The sequence below is a fragment of the Trachurus trachurus genome (assembly GCF_905171665.1).
Source record: "Trachurus trachurus genome assembly, chromosome: 9".
NCBI classification, from domain to species: domain Eukaryota; kingdom Metazoa; phylum Chordata; class Actinopteri; order Carangiformes; family Carangidae; genus Trachurus; species Trachurus trachurus.
Genome location: NC_139895.1, coordinates 6,721,868 through 6,745,125, shown reverse-complemented (window position 1 = coordinate 6,745,125; position 23,258 = coordinate 6,721,868). Strand labels below are relative to the sequence as shown.

Genomic DNA, 23,258 nt, shown 5'->3' with positions numbered 1-23,258 from the left:
CGGCTTTATCCCCAGGATTCAATCCCATGCCTATATGGACTCCCCAAAATCCATAAAGAAGGGTCCCCTCTCAGGCCCATCGTCAGCAGCATAAACTCGGTCACTTACAACATAGCCAAACACGTAGCCAATATCTTGGCTCCTTTGGTGGGGAACACCCCACACCACATCCAAAACTCTATAGACTTTGTGGGTAAAGTCCGGGACATACAAATGGAACCAGATGACACTATGGTATCCTACGATGTGACTTCTCTTTTTACCTGTATTCCAACTATGAAGGCTTCGGCCACAGTAAGGGAAAGACTCACACAAGACAACTCCCTGCAAAACCGAACAAAACTCAAACCCGAACATATTTGCCAGCTTCTGGATTTATGCCTGAACACCACATACTTCCAGTTCAACGGCAAATTTTACAGACAAAAACACGGCTGTGCCATGGGTTCACCAGTATCCCCTATTGTGGCAAATCTGTACATGGAGGAGGTAGAGAACAAGGCTTTAAACTCCTTTGAAGGAACAACACCGAGCCACTGGTTCAGGTATGTGGACGACACATGGGTTAAAATCAAAACCAAAGAAGTGCAAGCTTTTACCGAACACATTAACTCAGTGGACAAAAACATCAAGTTCACCAGAGAGGATGTCAAGGACAATAGTCTGCCTTTCTTAGATTGTGACGTCCATATGAAAAAGGACAGGAGCCTCCACATTGGGGTATACAGAAAACCCACACATACAGACCAATATCTACTTTTCGACTCTCACCACCCTCTGGAACATAAGCTTGGTGTTATCAGAACTTTGCAACACAGAGCTGATAACGTGCCCACCAGCTCACAGGCCCAAGGGGCAGAACACAAGCACCTGAGAGGCGCCCTCACAACTTGTGGTTACCCTAACTGGACCTTTGTGAAAACTGCAGCTGCTTCCAGAAAGAAAACCAGCAAAGTGGTTGAGAAAGAAAGACAAAACAAGAGAAAAAACATAGTCATTCCATATGTGTCTGGAGTATCAGAAAAACTCAGGAGGATCTTTAACAAACACCGTATCCCTGTGTATTTCAAACCCAGCAACACACTCAGACAGAGACTGGTACATCCCAAGGACAGAACACCACACACCCACAAAAGCAATCTGGTGTATGCAGTCCAATGCAACGAGGAATGCAAAGACCTCTACATTGGAGAAACAAAACAACCACTGCATAAACGCATGGCCCAACACAGGAGAGCAAACTCCTCAGGACTGGACTCTGCTGTTCATTTACATCTCAAAGAGAAAGCCCACTCCTTTGAGGACAGCAATGTCCAAATCCTAGACAGAGAGGACAGATGGTTTGAAAGAGGAGTTAAAGAAGCCATTTTTGTAAAAGTAGAAAAACCAACCCTCAACAGGGGAGGAGGTCTGAGACACCACCTATCCCCAATTTACAATGCTGCCCTTTCATCCCTTCCCAGGAGACTCAACAATCTAGCCTCAAAGAACAACTACTGTTCACAAGTGGCAAGTGACTCCAACGACTGTCGTTAGAACACAATAGGGCACTAACGAAGTCGAAACCAACTTCCCACCAACGACTGTCACTCCAACTACTGTCGTTGGCACTTGGAGCACAAAAGGGAACCAGTGACATCATCACCCTTGTGAAACGCCCACACAAGAGGTTAAATAGTGAGTCTCCACACCAGATAGTTGGACCAGTCCCAGCCTGGTCAGCTGCGTACATGAACTGATGAAGCCTCTTGGATGAGAGGTGAAACGTCTTCCTAGACAAATAACTAAGTTCAGTTGCTTTCGATTTAACCTCCTTTGAAATACTATGACCTGGACAAATGAGAATATGCACCGGCTTAAAGGGATAGTTCACCCAAAATTCAAATTGCACTCATTATCTACTCACCCTCATGTCGACTAAGGGCTGGGAGAAGTTTCAGAGTCCTCCGTGGCTTCTCTGAGTTACAGGGGGTCTCGGCGTAGCAGTGCATGTCCATATAACGGTTGCAAATGGATACCAACTGTCTTCGTAACAAAAAGACACACCAAAAAACATCCAAATACCTCCATGCTGCTCGTATGTAATGTCCGTATTGTATTGAAGCCCCGAAATGCGAAATTGTCCCGAAAAAAATTAAATAAGTCTATATTTCAAGCTTGTGGAAGCTCCTCTTCCCAGTTCGTCCAAATTTGACGAACTGAGAAGAGGAGATTCGAGAAGATTTCGCTGCAAAACAAGCTTGAAATATAGACTTATTTAATTTTTTTCGGGACAATTTCGCATTTCGGGACTTCAATACAAGACGGACATTACATACGAGCACTATGGAGGTATTTGGATGTTTTTTGGTGTGTCTTTTTGTTACGAAGACAGTTGGTATCCATTTGCAACCGTTATATGGACATGCACTGCTACGCCGAGACCCCCTGTAACTCAGAGAAGCCACGGAGGACTCTGAAACTTCTCCCAGCCCTTAGTCCACATGAGGGGGAGGAGATAATGAGTGAAATTTCAATTTTGGGTGAACTATCCCTTTAAAGCTGTATCAAAAATGTATTGGTATATAAACTAAATGTGTATAAAACCGTTGTAATGTCCCTGTTGTGTGTGTTGTGTTTCCGTGTGTGGACTCACCCGAAGCCCTCCAGCGACGTGTCGAACTCCACGAACGCCGGCGTGACAGCCGACCCGTGCAGGCGGATGTCGTGGGGCGTCGTCATGGAGACCAGGCACTTGACCCGGGTGAGCGGCACGGTGCTGCCCTCGGCCGAGCGCACCAGGCTGCGGCTGATGCGGTACTGGCCGTTGTCCTCGGCCGGCGTGGTGAAGACGCTGTCGGGCCCGAAGCCCTCCATCGACATGGTCATACTGTCTGAGAGACGGAGAGAGAGAGAAGAGAGGACACCAGGGGACAGTTAGTTATTTATTTATTTATCTGCCTTTCTTTCTTTTTATTTACCTTTCTTTCTTTCTTTTTTATCTACCTTTCTTTCTTTCTTTCTTTCTTTCTTTCTTTCTTTCTTTCTTTCTTTCTTTCTTTCTTTCTTTCTTTCTTTCTTTCTTTCTATCTATCTATCTATCTATCTATCTATCTATCTATCTATCTATCTACCTTTCTTTCTTTCTTTCTATCTACCTTTCTTTCTTTTCATCGACCTACCTTTCTTTCTTTCTTTTTATCTACCTACCTCTCTTTCTGTATATCTATCTATCCATCTTTTTTTTATCTACCTATACCTTTCTTTCTTTCTATCTTTTTTGTCTATCTTTCTTTCTTTTTTGTCTGTTTGTTTCTTTCTTTCTTTCTTTCTTTCTATACCTTCCTTTCTTTTTTCTATCTTTCTATCTATCTATCTATCTATCTATCTATCTATCTATCTATCTATCTATCTATCTATCTATCTATCTATCTATCTATCTATCTATCTATCTATCTTTTTTGTCTACCTTTCTTTCTATCTATCTTTTTTGTCTACCTTTCTTTTTTTCTATCTATCTTTTTGTCTACCTTTCTTTCTATCTATCTTTTTGTCTACCTTTCTTTTTTTTCTATCTATCTTTTTGTCTACCTTTCTTTCTATCTATCTTTTTTGTCTACCTTTCTTTTTTTTCTATCTATCTTTTTGTCTACCTTTCTTTCTATCTATCTTTTTTGTCTACCTTTCTTTTTTTTCTATCTATCTTTTTGTCTACCTTTCTTTCTATCTATCCATCCATCCTTTTTGGTTCTCGAATGAAAATGTGAAAATGTGTTGACATCAGTTGTGTGACCTTTGTTTTACTGTGAGATCTGACATAAAAACATCGTTCAACGTCGGATGAAGATCTTTACGGAGACGATCTGGTGTGTTGGATCATGTTAAGTTATTATTGAAAACAACAGGAGGAGAAATATTCATGTTATAGCGAAGACTAGAAGAGAATAAACTCCTGGTTTTACTTCCTACTGAGAACATGGAGTCGCTGGTTTGTTCAGTTGAGTCAGCAGATGTGACAAAGAGGAGTCAGATCAAAGGAAGAACTACAACAACACCCACCACCACCATCTTTCTTTCTTTCTTTCTTTCTTTTTATCTACCTACCTTTCTTTCTGTATATCTATCTATCCATCTTTTTTTTTATCTACCTATACCTTTCTTTGTTTCTTTCTATCTTTCTTTCTTTTTTGTCTATGTTTCTTTCTTTCTTTCTTTCTTTCTTTCTTTCTTTCTTTCTATACCTACATTTCTTTCTTTTTTCTTTCTTTCTATACCTACCTTTCTTTCTATCTATCTATCTATCTATCTATCTATCTATCTATCTATCTATCTATCTATCTATCTATCTATCTATCTATCTATCTATCTATCTATCTATCTATCTATCTATCTACCTACCTATACCTTTCTTTCTTTTTTGTCTAACTTTCTTTTTTCTATCTATCTATCTATCTATCTATCTATCTATCTATCTATCTATCTATCTATCTATCTATCTATCTATCTATCTATCTATCAATCAATCAATCAATCAATCAATCTATCCATCTATCTTTTTTGTCTACCTTTCTTTCTTTCTTTCTTTCTTTCTTTCTTTCTTTCTATCTTTTTTGTCTAGCAGATGTGACAAAGAGGAGTCGGATCAAAGGAAGAACTACAACACCCACCACCACCACCAGCACCACCACCAGCAGCCGCAGCAGCTCAACACTAATAAACCACAGCAGAGTCTCCGCTCACAGACAAGAACAGTGGCTGTTTGTACAGAGCAGTAATTAGTGGGGACTTAATATCCATTCTCAGTTGGGTGGAGACACAATTAACAATTAAGACGCGACGAGGAGCGCCACAAAAATTACAAACACGAGCAGCTGCTGATAGAAAACAAACCATTAGCAGCGGATTGGAGACAGTCTTTGTTTAAACAGAGTATTTACACATCAGCTGGGTTTTAATCACAGATGTGTGTGTGTGTGTGTTAGTACAGTGTGTGTGTTTCCTACAAGCTGCTGCTCAGCTTTCAAATGATAAACGCACTTCTGTTCTGTTCTGTTCTGTCCTCTGGCCTTTCCGTCGTTACACAACCCCTCACCTCCTTCGTACTGTATGCACCTCATGCACGCACTTTTTCCTGCGTAATATGTTTGTATACATGTACATGTAGGTGGCAGAGGAGTAACCACAGTGACACACACACACACAAGCTGGGTATAAAAAACAAACCAAAAAAAAGCAGTGAGTCAGGCGTTTTTGGAAAACCTATCGAATTATTATTGTCCCCTCTTTTTCTTTTTTCTTTTTTTTCCCCAACCACTGAGCCGGAGCCGCTGCCAGTAATAATTTCCCATCGAGCCATTAGATTTCGACTGAGCTGCTCATCCTCCGCAATCACGGCCTATTCACCGGAGGACTCATCCAATGAGCTCAGAGAGAGACAGCAAAGAAAGAAAAAAAAAAAAAAAGCTGAATTGCTTGAAGATTGATGACCTTTTTTTTTTTTTTTTAGTACAGAGTCAAACTTTCTCCCGGGAGTGGAGCTGCTGCCGTCACATGGGCTGATGATGGGAACGGCTCCCAGATGATATCATCATTTCATAACTGCGCTGCTGGAGGACGAGGACGACCGCTGCTGCTGCAGCTTCAACGGCTCCTCAGCTCCCAGCGATTACAAAGTGATCGGTGTTCACTGGTGTAAAGAGGCCGACTGCCACTGCTGCCCACAAAATACACTGAACATGTAAGAACCATTGATAAAAACACACTGACGGCCGCATTTATATTATATACCAGTCGTTTTTGTTCTCTCTTCTTTGTCTCCCCTCAGTTTTATTAACAGGAAAATGAAATTTTAAAAAGGTAGATATAAAGTTAAAGGTAGATGTTTGTGTTAAAGCTCCATACAGTATAAAGGTAGATGTTTGTGTTAAAGCTCCATACAGTATAAAGGTAGATGTCCATGTGTAGTGTGATTATAAAGCAGCTCTAGGTTCTATATTAATACTGTGAAAGTAGCAAAGCCTCAGTCCACAGAGAAATGCACACAGCCTGTATTCAGAAACTGAGCCTTAAAACCAGCCGTCAGGACTTCCTGTCACTTTGTGATGTCATAACAAAGCAGTCACACCCAAAGCCCCGCCCCCTCGCCTGGATCCATCATCCAACAACTTGCAGGATTTGGCTTCTCTGAGTGTTTTATTCTGAAATCTGCTCTAAAAACCACAGATATACAGTACCTTTAAATAAAAGACAGCGTAACTTTTGCATTTAATTTGCAGCATTATAACACACACAAAAAACTTCCTTCTCTTACTTGAGGCTCATTCTGCAGATATAAAGGAGCACATGCTGATAGAAATGAACTCTGCCAACATTTATCTCTGCACAACAGAGTGCAACAACAAACTGACTCTCATTTATCACTTGAAGGTAATTACATGCCGTCGATATTGTGTTATTATATTTCTAAAGGAAAAATATCGCTCATAAATTATTCTGCATCAACAACTACAGCACAGAAAAATGAAAGAAGACAGAGCGGCGCCTTGAAGCCACGAGAGAAAAACCACCACCACTACCTCTTTTATCAGTTTGAAGGAAGGTCTGATGGAGAAAATCCAGCAACACAGCGCAAGAGCTATCACATGATCAAAAATGAAATGAAAATGTGTTATCGTCTTACTTCTCATCTCTGCGTCGTAGCTGAGGGAGCTCGGTTTGTGGACCCGGTACTGCTTCAGCAGCTTCTTGTCCCAGGCGCCGCAGTTCAGAGGGTTTCCAAGACGTAAGAACTCCCTGAAGAGGAAGAGACAAGCAGGAAGTAAAGGGTTAAATATATACATACACACAAACATATCACATTATACATATCATTGATGAATCAGCTTTTATTTGAAGCATAGTTCATGATATTCAAGTACAATGATCACCACCTGTCTATATTAATGAGCTTTACAGAAAACTAAGATCCACTTATTGGCTTTAGAAAGGAAAATATTTGTTGTTTAACTATTAAAGAGTTTAAATCTGACACTGGAAAAAAGGTAAAAGTAACAATGGATTTTATTTTTAGAAATCTCTGTGATCATCGTTCATTCATTTTCCTTCATTCAGCCTTTATTTTAGATTCAAAGGAGAAACCTTCACGGTTTAACAATGTGGTCGAACAAAGGATGAATTAAAATGTCTTCAACGGAATAAAAAAGAGGCAGGAAACAGAGCGACACAAAAACATGAAGAATGGATAAAAACCTTAACAATAATTATAATATTAAAGGCAAAAGGTGTGCTGATCAGCTTAAACAGGAACATATGGATAAAAAGCCAAAAGGATGAAGGTGAAGACAGATCTTCACCAGCAGACTGATCCAGTCACCTGACTGTGTTTGTAATGTACGAATTTAAAAGACCAATGAGAGCTTTATCAATAAATAAGATAATAATAATAAGGGAGAGAGAGAGAGGTTACAACGATGTGTACTCTAACTATCTCCAGTCCAGGTCACAGGTGAAGGATGCATCATGCATGTGTAAAATATCACCATAATCCTACACTGATTGAAGAAAAGAATACCTCAATAAAGATTTTTCTACAAAGCAGAGGAACATTTCTATACAAGCAACACATTTTTCTCTCAGAATAGCAAAAAACTTGGACACATGGTGTTGAAATGTTGACGTTTCATCAGTCTAAAAACAATAATACACATGTCAAGTCAGTGCAATTTAATATTTAAAAGGGGGAAAGATCAATATTAAAAACGAGTTGTTGTTTATAGACATAATAAACCTGTTTTATTGACTAAAATACCATTTAAAGATTTTCACAAATGGCCGTTTGTCCTGTTTTTCGCGCCGAGTTTTCATGAATTGCCTCACGAGTTTACCCGAGTAAGGAAAACGAATTTGATTTATTTTCGTTTTATTGACGGATGACGGATCCAATATCAGTGGCTGAAGAATCGTGAGCAGCATGACGCATAATTTGTGCGCCTGCATTATCCAATGCGGGAAAAAAATACCACACTTTCATCCCGGATTTACTCAAAAATAGATTTTTTTTTTTGGCCTACATCGTCTGATAGATGAGTTATTACACTAATTTTATGACCCAGAGTGGGCTTAAATTCAATTTTCTTTTCTGTACAGCTTTAAGTTCAGCTCTGGTGCTGCCAGGTTTAGTCCTCGTACTCCCAGAGGAAGCAGCACCGATCATAAACACGGTGTCCTGTGTGTTCACATGGACGTGTTGTAAACCACTCTGGATAAAAGCCTCCGTCAGGGTGTGAGCTGCTGATGCGTCGAGGCAGCAGGTTGACTTCTGCACCTCCGCTGCTGTGTGTGTTAGTGTGTGTGTTTGTGTGTGTTTAACAGCATGTTTCAGTCTGCTTCAAAAGACGGCGTCAGTGACATGAATGCAAAGAGTCGCGGTTGTCAGAGCGACGGCTGAGTGAGCGACGGCAGCAGCAGCAGCTTCAGAAACAACAGGACGACTCTGGAGCTTTGCTGTCGGGCTGATGTCGGCAGAGCAGAAACAAAATGTGGAGGAAAGAGTAAATAAATATATAATAATAAAAATAAAAATACGCAGGAGGAGGAGAATGATGAGAAGAAAAAGAAGAACGAGCGGAGGAGGATGGGAAACAGATTGACAGCTACTGTAGAGCGAGTTTACCCTCAGCACAATTATACATCAGCCGGGGAGTTGGAATTTACATATGAAAAGAAACGACGACGTGAATGTCAAATAAGTCGCTCCCACTCCTCACTTCACCAGTTCCTCGACCCCAAACTCCCATCGCACTTAACTAGTCAAGCGGGAAATGAGAATCTCTCAGTTTTGTCTGTATAATCCGACCGTCGCAGCAGATTATCCTTCACTCGTCGTCATTCATATTTAGTTTTTTTCAGACACTGGAGGTAGGAAAACCTCACGTCGCTAAGTAGGAAACCACCAGGACGCGAGGACTTTCTGCTCACGTCTGACTGTATTTACAGGAGGCCAAGTGAGGAAAACCCAGTCACATCATCATCACAGCTACAAGAAATTCTGAGCTGCTGGAGATACAACAACGTAACATAAATGTACACAAACTGGTGGTAAAATGACTTATCAGTTGTTGATTATAATATTTGAATATGATCTGCCATCGCATTAACTGAGTGGATCATCACACACACTGCACTGTTTGTATTTAATATCAACACTAACATGGCCATGAGCTTCTTTTAGATAAACAAGTCGCCACTTCAGCATGTTAGCGTGCTGCTAAGTTAACATTTACGCTAATATTAGCATGATTAAATGTAAAATGTTGCACATTAAATGACGAAAATGCCACCACTTATAGATAAACATGCTAAAATGTTATGTCACCATCTTTATGAGCTACTAGGGTGACATCAATGCTAATGGTAGCATGATGGGTAAAATTTAAGCTAACATTATCATGAAAAAGTGTTAAGTGTTGGATTTTAAAACACCTGCGTGCTAGTTGTGGAAAAACATACGAAAATGTAAAAGTCGCCAACTGTGGCATGTTAGCATAGGCTAACATTACCATGAAAAAATGCTAAATGTTGCATTTTAAATGACTAGCATGCTAGCTGTGAAAATGTTAAGTCACCAACTTCAGCATGTTAGCAGGCTACTAGGCTAACATCAATGTTAAAGTTAGCATGCTTAAATGCTATTTGTTATGTATTAAATGGCTAACCTTCTACTTGAAAATTATACAATATTAAAAGTCACTAAGCTAATATTAGCATGATAAAAATGCTAAATGTTGCATATTCAAATGAGCGCTCTGGACCCGCCCCTTTGCGGTGTGTGGGGTCACTGCGGTGAGGTGAGAGTTCGAACTCGCTGAGGTCATCAAAAGGCAACATTTACATGGGGAGTGTGAAGTTTTTCTTTAAACATCAGCACATCAGCATGCTAATGTAAGCACTGGGGCTCAGAGTAAAACCATCTGAGCCTCGTTACAGCCGAGCTTGATGAGGAAGCTCAATCTGAATTTGAGATGCTCCAAAATGGCCACCGAACAGACGGTAGCAGCACGGACCTCCATCTGGTGCCACCGCCACCACGACAGATCACAAGAAAAAAACTCAAAACACAATTCAACACAATCCAACAGAGAGGACCGTTGTTGTGTGGGATGAGATTCCCTACAGGTGCTAATGTGGCTACAGAACTTCTGTCTGTGTTTTTGTTATATTTTAATCACTTGATGTTTGATGTTTGAGTTTAAAAAGTTAAAGAGGAACTATGAAGGATTTTCACCTAAACTCTCCTACATTTTTACCTTAAAGCAGAAGTAAGCGGAATGTTTGTGTTAATATAAGTCTTAAATAGTTATATCTTCCAACAGCAATCACTTATATAGAGTGTTTGGTCCGAAACACGGGTCTGTCAGTCACTCTGCTCTGAGCCGAGGAGAAAACTTTCCTTGTATCCTACAACCTTTATCCAATGAGGAGAGAGAACGGCATAAAGGGGCGGTCCTCTCTGTGTGTGCAGCCAAGGGATGCGCGTGAATGTGGTGACGTAGGGACGAGGGCGGGGACTGCTAACTCCATCGGCTGACAAGAAGTTAGCCAAAACGACCGCATCGCTTACTTCTGCTTTAATTAAACAGCTTCAGAGCAGGTATAAATTTATAACTTGTAACTTTTTCCAGGGTGAATGGAGGCTCTCTGCCTTCCACCTAGTGTCTCTTAGCTGAAAACCACCCGTAACCCATAATCTCTTGTTTTTGACAGATAAGACTACACAAATATACACATGGTAACATAACGTTATCTACCGCTCCATTGACTCATTGAAAACAAATGCACATGGAGGAGAGGATGGTTAGCAAAACAGCAGAAAAGCAACTGGATTTGCGGAGTTCCCCTATAAGTTTAGTTTGGTCTAAACCCCAGAGGCCATACGGTCCGGTACCTGAGTGCCATGGGCTGCAGGGCCTGCGAGGCCAGCCTCTCGAACATCCTCTGCAGCGGCGGGTGCAGCGGGTGGTCCTCGTCGCCCAGCGCCTGGCTGCAGCGCTGCAGCAGCCGCTGGTGGAGGCAGGCTTCACACAGGACCTGCTGGTTCCTCTCACTGTTCACCAGCAGCTGCAGGATGTTGGCCACGGCCAGCTGCAGGTCCAGAGCGTGCTGCAGGGAGAGAGACGGGAGGGAATCAAGCTTGAATACTGCCGGTCGGTGGCTGATTCATTATGGCAACGCTGGATTTTGATGTGATTTTAGCTGCAGTGTGAGGAGGTAGCTCGACTTTGACAAGTATTTAATCTGCTGGATTAACTATAAACATAACAGAAACAGTTATAACTTCTCAACCAAAATATCTCCAGCATTTAGAAAGATTGTAGATTTTAACCCAGAACATTTTATAGTGTTATAACTTAATCTATTTCAGTGTCACTGGTTTAACTTTTAAACCAGATTAAATTCTGGTTTAAGGTGAATTTCTGCTGCATCAAACTAGTCTGAAATTCAGATAATTTCTAAACCTTTCTTTTTGCTTTAGACCAAGACTAAAGTCAATTTGGTTGCACTAAAACTTTAATTAAATTGAATTTGAAACGGTCATCTAGTCTCAACTTTGAGCTGCCAGTTGAGGAGGTTCAACTTGTACAATGGTTGTGGTTTTTTGGGGGTTGGGGGGTGGATGCATCGACCAAAATCGAGCTCTTCAATTGATGAAGATGATTATTTTTGGTCAAAATACTAGTTTACAAAAAACAAAAACTGATCAATCATCAGTTAGCTGCTGCCACACAGTCTCTTGCTTTTTCACTGTGCTGTTTCTCAAAGGAGGAAGTGCTGTTAAGATGAATGATTTTGCTACAGAATTTAAACCTGAATTAACCTACTTCAAATCTGGTTTTACTAAACGCAGATTAGAGTTTATTTAAGATAAAATAAAACCGTGTTGGAGCAACTCAGCCTTAGAAAGTCAGTCTTAAGCCTAGCTTTAACTTAAAGTTTGATTAATAAAGGGGTCAGGATGATTATGTAACTACAATAGATTATAAAATTGCGTATTTTTCCAGTCAAACGTTGCTCTAACCCCTCCCCCCTCCCTCTCTGAGAGGAAAGAGGAAGCTTCCTCACCTCCGGCTGGCTGTCGGAGGAGACCGAGGGCAGCAGGTCCAGGATGGCCAGGACGGCGCCGGGGTGGATGACCACCATGTCGGATGATAACGACGACGACGAAGAGGAGGAAGAGGAGGAGATTGGGTTGGTCAGGTGTAGTTTCAGTGAGTCTGTGAGGGCTTTGACGGGGGCGGGGGGTCCTGATGTGCCGTAGTAACCTTGTCTGGGAGCGAACAGAGAGAGAGAGAGAGAAACGTCAAAGTTAGTTCAGAGCAGGAAGTTATTTTTCTCCACAGAGACACAACAGTCTCAACAGAGTTCATAGAGACAAATAAAACAGTGTGTAGTATTTTATCACGGGGGGGGGGGGGGGGGGGGGGGGGGGGGCTGCAGACGCCTGTTAATATGGTTAAGAGAACACATTTATGAAAGGGATAGTTCAACATTTTGGCAAATTGGCCCATTGCCATAATCCGTATAGTCATAGCAGTAGGTTAGTTACCTTTAATTGTCGGTGCAAGCTGTTTTTAGAACGGCGGAGCAGAGCCGTGAACTGCTCAGAGCTACACTACGGAGGCTCATGGGATTTCTTGGTTTTCCTCATCAAACTCATCAAATACACAATCCAACAACTCCAAAACGCTCTGGTGGACAAGTTGTGACCTGCACATTCACCACACTATGAGATAATAACACAACGTTACCACACAGAGTTGTTTTAGAGGGAAATTCATGCAAAACCGCTGATGCGTGTTGCCTTCAGGGACAGTTTTTCATCAAGCAGTCTCTGTATTTCCCTCTAAAACAACTCTGTCTGGTAACGTTGTGTTATTATCTCATAGCGTGGTGAATGTGCAGGTCACAACTTGTCCGCCAGAGTGTTTTGGAGTTGTTGGATTGTGTGTTTGATGAGTTTGATGAGGGAAACCAAGAAATCCCATGAGCCTCCGTAGCGTAGCTCTGAGCAGCTCACGGCTCTGCTCCGCCGTTCTAAAAATAGCTTGCACCGACAATTAAAGGTAACGAACCTACTGCTGTGACTATAGGGATCATGGCAATGGGCCAGTTTGACAAAATGTTGAACTATCCCTTTAATATAAGAATGTTAAAAATCAAAGTTTTATTCTATAAGAGAGACTGGAGTGACCATTATTTTGAAAATCCACTCTCTCGTCTCTACAGTAAAATATGGAAGTGGCTCACAGAGATTTAAATATTCAGAGTTTCCCAGAGGAGAACTTTTATTTCTTAGCTCAGTGGAAACGCTCTCCCTAACGAGGGCGGAGGTAATTACATCCCCTCGCCATCATCGTGAGAATTTTGACTCGGGCTTTTTAAAGTTTGACATGAGTCAGCCGTCTTCACACTTCACCGTGTCAGTCGACCGACCGTCGTTTCATCCGAACCGAGGCGCCCGAGAAAAATAAAAACCCCTCCTCCTCCTCCTCCTCCTGCGCAGGGAGCTCCGCAGTCGGGCAATTAGACAAAACAGGCGCGTTGCTGCGATGCAAATTACAGAGTGGCAAATCCGGCCTCAGGAGAGAGAGAGAGAGAGAGAGAGAGAGAGAGAGAGAGAGACGGCGAGCTGGAAAAAGAGCTGCAGTCAGCATGAAGCGCTGAGAGGTGCAGCAGGGAAACTAACATGATCACACTTCTTCTGAGTTATCGCCTTCACTCTGAGAGGACAAACTACAACGCAGCATCACAGGCTCGTTAGGAGAAATGTGAAAATCCTCCATTTTTACACCGAGCTCGACGCCTCATTAAGTAAAAAACAAGAGGACGAAGGTCAAACGTGGAATAAATCTGCAGAAAGATCTAAAATTAGATGAATTTACTTCATCTGGAAAGTCAGAAGGAGGTAAATGAGACATGCAGGTGTTTTTCTAGAGAGGCCATCGAGATCTAGTGTGTGTTTTATGTTGTATTTTAATATGTGGTCAGTGTGTCTTTTTATCTCAGTGGGACTTCTGGTAAAATAAAGGAAATAATAATTAATAAAAGGTTTGTTTTTCCTCATTTATAACCATAAACTCCTTGTGCTGCAGTTTTCCTACTTTGGGCACTGAGGTTAAACTCACTTTAAGTGATTCATTAATCATAAGAGTAAAGAAAACTTTAAACTTAACTCAGACTTTAAAGTTAAATCCTCATTAAAAGTGTTTTTGTGCAACAGGTGCAGGAGAGCTGAGCGGCGTGGAGACGTCGCAGTGAAAGATGACGGTGTTTTTCCTCTTTCACTGTCATTAATCTCTGTTTATTTTTGGTTTCTTTGCCACAATCACATCATCGTAGTTCTTTAATCGGCCTCTCGGTGCAGCAGGAGGAGAAGGAAGCTGGAGGACGACTGGAGCTGAAAGTCAGAACTTTGTTTCTGTTCTGCTTTCACTCTGATTTCTGAAGCGCACCAAACTTTTGGAACAACGTCACGCGGTTGAAAGGAGGGGCTCATTGATTGGTCCGTCCCGACCTGGGTAAAACAAACAGCAAACAGGAGCAGCACTTCAAAAACTATTATTATTAGTCAAAATGTAATTTCTAGGCAAAACAGATCAAATTATACTCAAAATAAGACTCGCCACATAAAAAGTAGCTTGTTTTTTAGACACTTTTTACTTATTTCAAGCATATTTTCATTTGAAATAAGTAGAAAAATCTGATAGTGGAGTAAGTTTTTCTTTCTTATTACAAGCACAAAAAACTTTGCTTTCACTGGCAGATTTTTCTACTTATTTCAAGTGAAAATTTGTTTGAAACAAGTGAAAATGATCTAAAAACAAGTTATTTTAAGTGGGAAGAGATTAGTTTTGACTAGAAATTATACATTTTGACAAGAAATAAGACAAATATTCTTGGAAAGTTTTTGCAGTGAGCATGTGCAGCATATTATATAGCTGTTTGAGGGGGGGGGGGTTGAGTTTGTTATTTTTTTTAATTGTTTATCTAATGACCATCAAGTCAGGCAACACGGCAGAAAGTATTTCGCTCCTACAATGAGAAGAATTAAAGAGGAACTATGCGAGTACAGTCGCTTTTCTGCTGTTTTGCTAACCCTCCTCTCGGCCATGTGCATTTGTTTATAATGAAGCCGGGGAGAAAGCAATCAATAAAGCAGTAGATAAAGGTTACATAAGAGAGACGCTACAGTAGGTGGAAGGCAGAGAGCCTCCATTCTCCCTGGAATAAGTTACAGGTCATTGATTTAACCAGCAACATTACTCCAAAGCTGTTTAATTAAGGTAACAATGTAGCATAGTGAAGCTACAAATCCTGCATAGTTCCTCTATGAAAGGAAAAACGGCGCTAGAGAAAAATGCGATAGAAGCCAAGGACCAGAGTTCATACGAGTTCACACAGGCGTGGACTCTCCCAGGAAACGGAAACTAAGAAATATATTAAAAATACGAAAAAATTTAATCTTGACTTTGCTGTGATGAGCAGGTTTGTAGTTTCACCTCAGTGTTTGTAGTTTGTTTTCACAGATCTAACCAGACGTCCCAACATTCAAAGTACTACGTTTTTTTTTTTTTTTTTTGCAGATTATGAAAATATTTGTTTAATCCGATCTGTGTCTGTGTCTTTGTCACAAACACCAGAACCACGGCAGCAGCGATCGCTGAAATTTAAAATCCTGTTCCCAGTCCCGCGCACAGGCGGTTTGTTTATCGTTTGGACGGAGACGACATCATCATCATCGCACCAGTTTGTTGTTTCCAGTTGAATCCAACATGAGCAATTAGCGTCTGTTGAAGCTCGAGGGTTTGGGATGTGAAGGAAAATCAGGGATTTAAAAAAAAAAAAAGAAGTCCACGGAGGAGAGAGTTCATATAGAAGTTTACAAACAAGGACTAATTGTCGAACGAGTGCGACTCATGAATTATGCAGCAGTGGAGAAGACCTAGACCCCCCCCCCCTCCCTCCTTCACCTTGACAGCTCTTACAGCACATTCAAACTCCCCCCGACTGCTTCGGCTTTTCTAAATGAAACTCAAAGTGTAGCAGAGTCTGGGGTGAGGAGGGAGGGAGGGAGGGAGGGAGGGAGGGAGGGAGAAGGAGGGAGAGGAAGAAGAAGGGGGAGGGTGGCACCACTTCAGAGAGAAGAAGAAGGAGAAGAAAAAGAGGGAAAAGGAGGAGGAGGAGGAGGAGGAGGAGGAGGAGGAGGAGGAGGAGGAGGAGGAGGGGGCAGGAGAGCATGGAGGAATGTGATGAGAAGAAAAATGGCCACATTCATCTGAAGGTAATTGGTCGATTGTGTCGGGATGTAAAGAAACGTTTCAAACAAAGTGGAGAGAAAAGAGACGACGAGAGGAAAAAGAAATACAGTTCACTGGGTTTATTCATCACAGAGGAGGAGGAGGAGGAGGAAGAAGAGGAGGAGGAGGAGGAGGAGGAAGAGGAGGAGGAGGAGGAGGAGGAGGAGGAGGAGGAGGAAGAGGCGGAGGAGGAGGGGGAGGAGGAGTCACTCTGGAGTTCGGGGCCATTTTTAACGGAATAATCAATGTTCACGCTTCGGACAGTTTATGTAGATGATGAAGCCATTTTTCTTTAAGAGCAACAGAAACTCCTGCAACACAACGTCAGTCAGTCCTGTTGGATCATATTGATCTGTGCATTAAACACATGTTATACATAAAGTAAACATGTGAAACCAACAGAGCTGTAAAAAGTTTTACTTTTTTGTTTGAAAAATGCAAAACAATTTGATTCTTTCTTTTTCTGGTAGAACATTTATTTATTTCTTCAGCTCTTGTTTCTCTGTCTCTTGAATCTTTAGAGTTTGGACCATTGATGCATATATGTATATATTATCACACTGCTGCTACTGTCTTATATAGGAATCAATATAGAGAGAATGGGTTTGATTTAATCAGCTTCGACTTCTTCCCACTCCAAATAATTTTGTTTTTATTTTTGTTCTTCTGTTGTGTGTTCAAATAAACTTTAATTCATTCATTAAACTCTGAATTCTGAGAAAAAAGTCAGAACTCACTTTTTTTTCACAGGGGCCCTAAGCCTCTTGGGTAAATATCTGATGATGAAACAATTGTTCAAAAACATAATAATAATTTCAGTGGACGTGATCGAGCTGAGGACCGGTCTGTCTGTCGGTTTTAGGAACTTGTAAATGAAACTTAAAGACACATCTTCTCACTATTTCTTAATAATCTTTCTCTTAATCTATTGTTTTATCTGTTTAATTAGATCTCAACCTGCTGTTTTAGTTCTGTTCTATCTTTTATATTCTCTCTCTTTAAACCTTTCACCTGATGGATGTTTCATCTCCTCCTTCCTATTGTCAATATGTTTTTTTTTATTATCTATTGTTTCCCAATGTCTTATTTTAATCTGTTTGTTGTTAATCACAAAGTTCATTTTATGCATGAATTATCCTCTATTATTATCTTATAAATAAAGGTTATTATGAGTATTGTTATTATGGAACACAACTTCAACACATGCAGAAAACAAACCTCAACTGAACTCTGTTACAAATGGAAAGAAAAGCACAGAAACCTGAAACTCTCCTGCCTCATTATTTGCTCAGTTTAGTTTTGTGGGCGTTGTTTTGTTTTTGTGTTTTTGTGTGTGTGTGTGTGTGAGAGTCGACTGCAGCAGCAGCAGCAGCGGCAGCAGGTGAGGTCGATGGAAAATGCAGAGGAAGAAATGAATGAGGGTGAGAAAAGTGGCAGAGCGCTGTAGCTACCTCTTCCTGGCGAGTGCTGGCGTGCCCCACGGCGAGGGCAGCGAGGTCTCATGAGTCAGGCAGGGAGGCACCTGCTCCGCACGACTGCATGGCAGCGCACACACACACACACACACACACACACACACACACACACACACACACACACACACACAGAGGGGAAAACACACACCCAAAACACATAGAAAGACATTCAAAGACAATCACACATCCATAAGAATAAAAAAACAACAAAAAACAAATGTGCGAAGAGGACATAGGTACACACACACATCCGAGCACACACACACACACACACACGCACACACACATGCAGCCGTGCAGATGGCCCAGGCCGAGGATGAGCAGCCAGAGGTTAGAGAAGAGAAGAGAAGAGAAGAGGAGAAGGAGAAGAAGCTGTTAGTGGAGAAGCCGACAGAGGAACAACAGGATCTAAAGAGCTGCAGCTGGAGCGCATGCACGCACGCCACCGGCAACCAGCGTTGTTGTTGTCATGGTGACCAGGAGTCAGCCAGCCACCACTGGAGGGGTTGGCACACACACACACACTCACACACACACACACTCAGCTTGTGACTGTGACCTCCAGGTGGTGGTGACATGCACAGTAGAAGAAGAGGAAGAAGAAACAGAGGAAAAGAATTGTAGCGATCAACAAGTCTAGATCCAATCCAGTCCACCTTAAACCACCCTAGACCACCTTAAAATGTGTGTTTTCTTTACATTATTAAATCTATATTAAGTATTTATCTATTTATTATTTATGTTTGTGTTAAAGCTCCATACAGTATAAAGGTAGATGTTTGTGTTAAAGCTCCATACAGTATAAAGGTAGATGTTTGTATTAAAGCTCCATACAGTATAAAGGTAGATGTTTGTGTTAAAGCTCCATACAGTATAAAGGTAGATGTCCATGTGTAGTGTGATTATAAAGCAGCTCTAGGTTCTATATTAATACTGTGAAAGTATCAAAGCCTCAGTCCACAGAGAAATGCACACAGCCTGTATTCAGAAACTGAGCCTTAAAACCAGCCGTCAGGACTTCCTGTCACTTTGTGATGTCACAAACTGAGCAGTCACACTAAGCCCCGCCCCCTCACCTTCCTAGACCCACCATCCATCCAACAGCTTTGCAGGATTTGGTTTCTCTGAGTGTTTTACTCTGAAATCTGATCTATTTTTATTTTGGATCAGTCAAAAAACAGTCAGCCAATCAGAAGAGAGGCTCAGAGACAGAGATTTAAGATTTGACCCTTTCCTCCTTTGCTTCAGTATTTCTGCTTGAGTTTCTTTTTAGGTCATTTGAAAATACATGTTTGTACAGCGGTGTTGCTGTTGTTGTTTTTATTCTGACAATAATTCCCCTCAGGCTTAATAAATTGGATCATGATTATGAATCTTACAAAAAAAAAAAAAGATGTTGATAGAAGAATTTATTTAAGATTCAAAGGAGGCCGACGACAGTCCCTCATGAGGAGGAAGAGAAACGAAATGAGGCCTTTCATTAACAACTCCAACAACAACAACGTGAGGTTTCTGGTCTGCTGCTACACTACATCCTTTACTTATCAAACTGGTAATCAATAACAGCTATGGCCTGATTTAAGGAGCAATATACACACTGATTGCTACTGCTACACATCATTTTTATGAATGAACCTATAGAACGAATCGTCTTGTTTACAACTACTTCCGGGTAGAAAACCAGCATGAGAACAGTAGTGACGGACGAGAGTTTCGCTTTATAAATCTCATTTTTCATGTAACTATATCGCCGTTTAGACTAATCTGATGTTTGTAAAGTCTATAAAACCAATGATTGGACAAACATTACTATTTATGTGTGCACGTTTCTGTAATTCGTCATGGTTATCATAGATTAGCTGGGCTAACGGTTAGCTACCTGTTTAACTTTAATAACTCAGTGACTCAATAAACGCTCCATGAAAAAATATTTTCTCCAGCGGATATCTTAGTTACAACATGACTGAGCTAACTGGAGTAGTTTCATGTCGTGTCCGACAACGGGAGGGTTTTAACAGCTGACGTCCTGATGTTAGCTTAGCTACCTCCGTTAGCTTAGCTGCTGTTAGCTTAGCTACCGCCGTTAGCTGTCCCTGTCAGCTGAGCCACTGATGCTTTCTAGACACTGTGATTCCCCCAAACTGAATAAATACCACACATAGCAACACAAAACACACACACACACACACAGAAATAGTAATGTTTTTTCAATCATTTGTCTAAACGGTGATAGGGCGTGAAAAATATGATATATAGCTAAACTCTCATTCGTTTCTTCTGTTCTCATTCAAATTACGTGCTGGTTTTCTACCCGGAAGTAGTTGTAAACAACAATGCGATTCGGTCTATTTCCTCTTCATGTGTATAAATGTGTCTCTTTATGTCATTAATGTTTAGATATTGAACACTCAGGTTGTGTAACGCGCTGGCTCACCTGTCAAAGGAGTCGGTGGCCATCTTGTACAGGTAGATGAAGAGCTTGCTGCAGTGTTTGAGCGTGGGACAGACGCTGTCTCCGGCGCAGCCCCCGGGCGCCGCCTCGTCCTCCAGCAGCCTCTGGAAGGGCTGAGCGTTGGAGGGGAAGACGGACGTCGGCCCCAGCTTCTTAGTGTCGGAGAAACAGCCCAGCAGTCTGGAGAGGAGGAAGCGGAGGAAGAGGAAAGGAGTTAACAGAGATAAAGTTTGGCTTTTCAAAATAAAAGTACATATTATAACAGTAGCAAAAAAAGAAAGATGTATCTATATGTGACAGAACATTAAAAAGGAGGCGGGGCTTTGTTTCTGTCACTCAAGCTGCAGTTCCACTTTCCACCACTGAGGCAGGGTGGCGCTGTTGTCTGTGTTTCGGCTCCACCAGCAGCCAAAGCAGAAAGATTCTTGTGGTTTTTATTGTTTATTTAGCACTTTCTTTTATTCATTATGAGTTGTCCTTGAGTGACAGAAAGGGGCCTATGAAATAAAATGTTTTATTATTATTATTATAAAAACAATTGCATTCTCATTGTACTTGTTTGCAGCGTTAAAGTTGTACTTTCTAAAACATTTTTTTTAAATGTCGATTTTTTTTGTCTAAAATTAACATTAAAATTATTTTTAAAAAAGATATTAAAAATGCAAAATAGGCCATGTCTTTATTCTCTGTTGGAATGAAATGAAATATTTAGTCAGAATTCAAAGTGTGAAACAAGAAACTGTGGTTTTCAGATTTTGGTTACAGTTCATTGAGTCATTCAATTTTAAAGCTGGACTTTGACTGATGAAAATGATAATAGATACTTTATTGATCCTATGGGAAATTCAAGCTGGGAAGAAAAAGGTTTGTGAGCACTGATATCGTTGGGGATTAGTAAACTAACTCTTATTCTTATTCTTAGTGCGTCTTCATTCATTATTTACGGGAGTGAAGAGGAGATGATGGGTGAATTTGCCTGTTAAATGTGGGTTTAGTTTGGTGCAGCTCATCTCAACAGTTTGTTGAAAAGAAATCTGTGTCTGTTTGTGTGAGGAAGAGAGAAACTCTGGCGGAAACTCGCGGCACACAAACTTGTGAAGTGACAGAAAACTGCAGAAGTGACTCTATAAAAAAACATTTTCTGAACTGATATTCCTCAAAAAACTCAAACTGTTCCAAGTGAGAGAAGAAAAAATTGCAAAGTGGATCTAAATTTAACACAATTACAGCTGATTTAAAGGGGTAGTTCAACATTTTGGCAAATTGGCCCATTGCCATAATCGCTATATAATAGTCATAGCAGTAGGTTTGTTACCTTTAATTGTCGGTGCAAGCTATTTTTAGAACGGCGGAGCAGAGCCGCGACCTGCTCAGAGCTACGCTACGGAGGCTCATGGGATTTCTTGGTTTCCCCTCATCAAACTCATCAAATACACAATCCAACAACTCCAAAACGCTCTGGTGGACAAGTTGTGACCTGCACATTCACCACGCTATGAGATAATAACACAACGTTACCAGACAGAGTTGTTTTAGAGGGAAATTCATGCAAAACCGCTGATGTGCGTTGCCTTCAGGGACAGTTTTTCATCAAGCAGTCTCTGCATTTCCCTCTAAAACAACTCTGTCTGGTAACGTTGTGTTATTATCTCATAGCGTGGTGAATGTGCAGGTCACAACTTGTCCACCAGAGCGTTGTGGAGTTGTTGGATTGTGTATTTGACGAGTTTGAAACCAAGAAATCCCATTTGTCTCCGTAGCGTAGCTCTGAGCAGCTCACGGCTCTGCTCCACCGTTCTAAAAACAGCTTGCACCGACAATTAAAGGTAACGAACCTACTGCTATGACTATAGGGATTATTATGGCAATGGGCCGATTTGCCAAAAATGTTTAACTATCCCTTTAAACATTCACATCAACATCCCGTGGCGTTTCTCTCACCTCACGGCGTCGGCCAGCTTCTCGAACTGGATCTCGGTGCGGAAGAAGTGTGAGTTGGCGGGCTCGTAGCGCATGGCGGCGGTGAGCGTGCAGAAGACCGTGTGCAGCAGCTCGAACACCTGGTTCTGGTTGACGCGCTCCCAGCCGTGGCGCGGGGGCTGGCACAGCGACCGCTCCATGGCAACCAGCAGCGACGTCACGTACACGAAGCCGCCGACCTTACGGAACACGGTCCGAGTCCGGTGGCTCTCACGCAGCACCATCAGCAACGCCTGGAGGAGAGGAGAGGAGGAGGAGGAGGAGAGAGGAGGAGAGAGGAGGAGAGAGGAGGAGAGAGGAGGAGAGAGGAGGAGGAGAGGAGGAGGAGGAGGAGGAGGAGGAGAGAGGAGGAGGATGAAGGAGGAGGAGAGAGGAGGAAGAAGAGGAGGAGGAAGGAGGAGGAGAGAGGAGGAAGAAGAGGAGGAGGAGGAGGAGGAGGAGGAGGAGGAGGAGGAGGAGGAGAGAGGAGGAGGAGGAGGAGGAGAGAGGAGGAGGAGGAGGAAGGAGGAGGAGAGAGGAGGAGGAGAGAGGAGGAGGAGGGGAGAGGAGAGAGGAGGAGGAGGAGGAGGAGGAGGAGGAGAGAGGAGGAGGATGAAGGAGGAGGAGAGAGGAGGAAGAAGAGGAGGAGGAAGGAGGAGGAGAGAGGAGGAAGAAGAGGAGGAGGAGGAGGAGGAGGAGGAGGAGGAGGAGGAGGAGAGAGGAGGAGGAGGAGGAGGAGGAGAGAGGAGGAGGATGAAGGAGGAGGAGGAGAGAGGAGGAGGAGGAGGAGGAGGAGGAGGAGGAGAGAGGAGGAGAGAGGAGGAAGAGGAGGAGGAGGAGGAGGAGGAGGAGGAGGAGAGAGGAGAGAGGAGGAGGATGAAGGAGGAGGAGAGAGGAGGAAGAAGAGGAGGAGGAAGGAGGAGGAGAGAGGAGGAAGAAGAGGAGGAGGAGGAGGAGGAGGAGGAGGAGGAGGAGGAGGAGAGAGGAGGAGGAGGAGGAGGAGAGAGGAGGAGGAGGAGGAAGGAGGAGGAGAGAGGAGGA

At 42.1% G+C, this 23,258-nt stretch overlaps 1 protein-coding gene across 1 annotated transcript in view; it reads right to left on the bottom strand.

Moving 5' to 3' along the window:
• The window catches only part of wdfy3 (WD repeat and FYVE domain containing 3), a 178,009-nt gene that overhangs the window by 79,260 nt on the left and 75,491 nt on the right, over positions 1 to 23,258 (bottom strand). Inside the window, exons 12-17 of the mRNA XM_083979941.1 lie at positions 22,200 to 22,471; positions 20,241 to 20,438; positions 12,097 to 12,301; positions 10,922 to 11,136; positions 6,659 to 6,771; positions 2,636 to 2,873 (exon numbers count right to left, since the gene is read on the bottom strand). Of these exons, the coding sequence (XP_083836067.1) occupies positions 2,636 to 2,873; positions 6,659 to 6,771; positions 10,922 to 11,136; positions 12,097 to 12,301; positions 20,241 to 20,438; positions 22,200 to 22,471 (1,241 nt within the window). The remainder of the gene's footprint in view (positions 1 to 2,635; positions 2,874 to 6,658; positions 6,772 to 10,921; positions 11,137 to 12,096; positions 12,302 to 20,240; positions 20,439 to 22,199; positions 22,472 to 23,258) is intronic.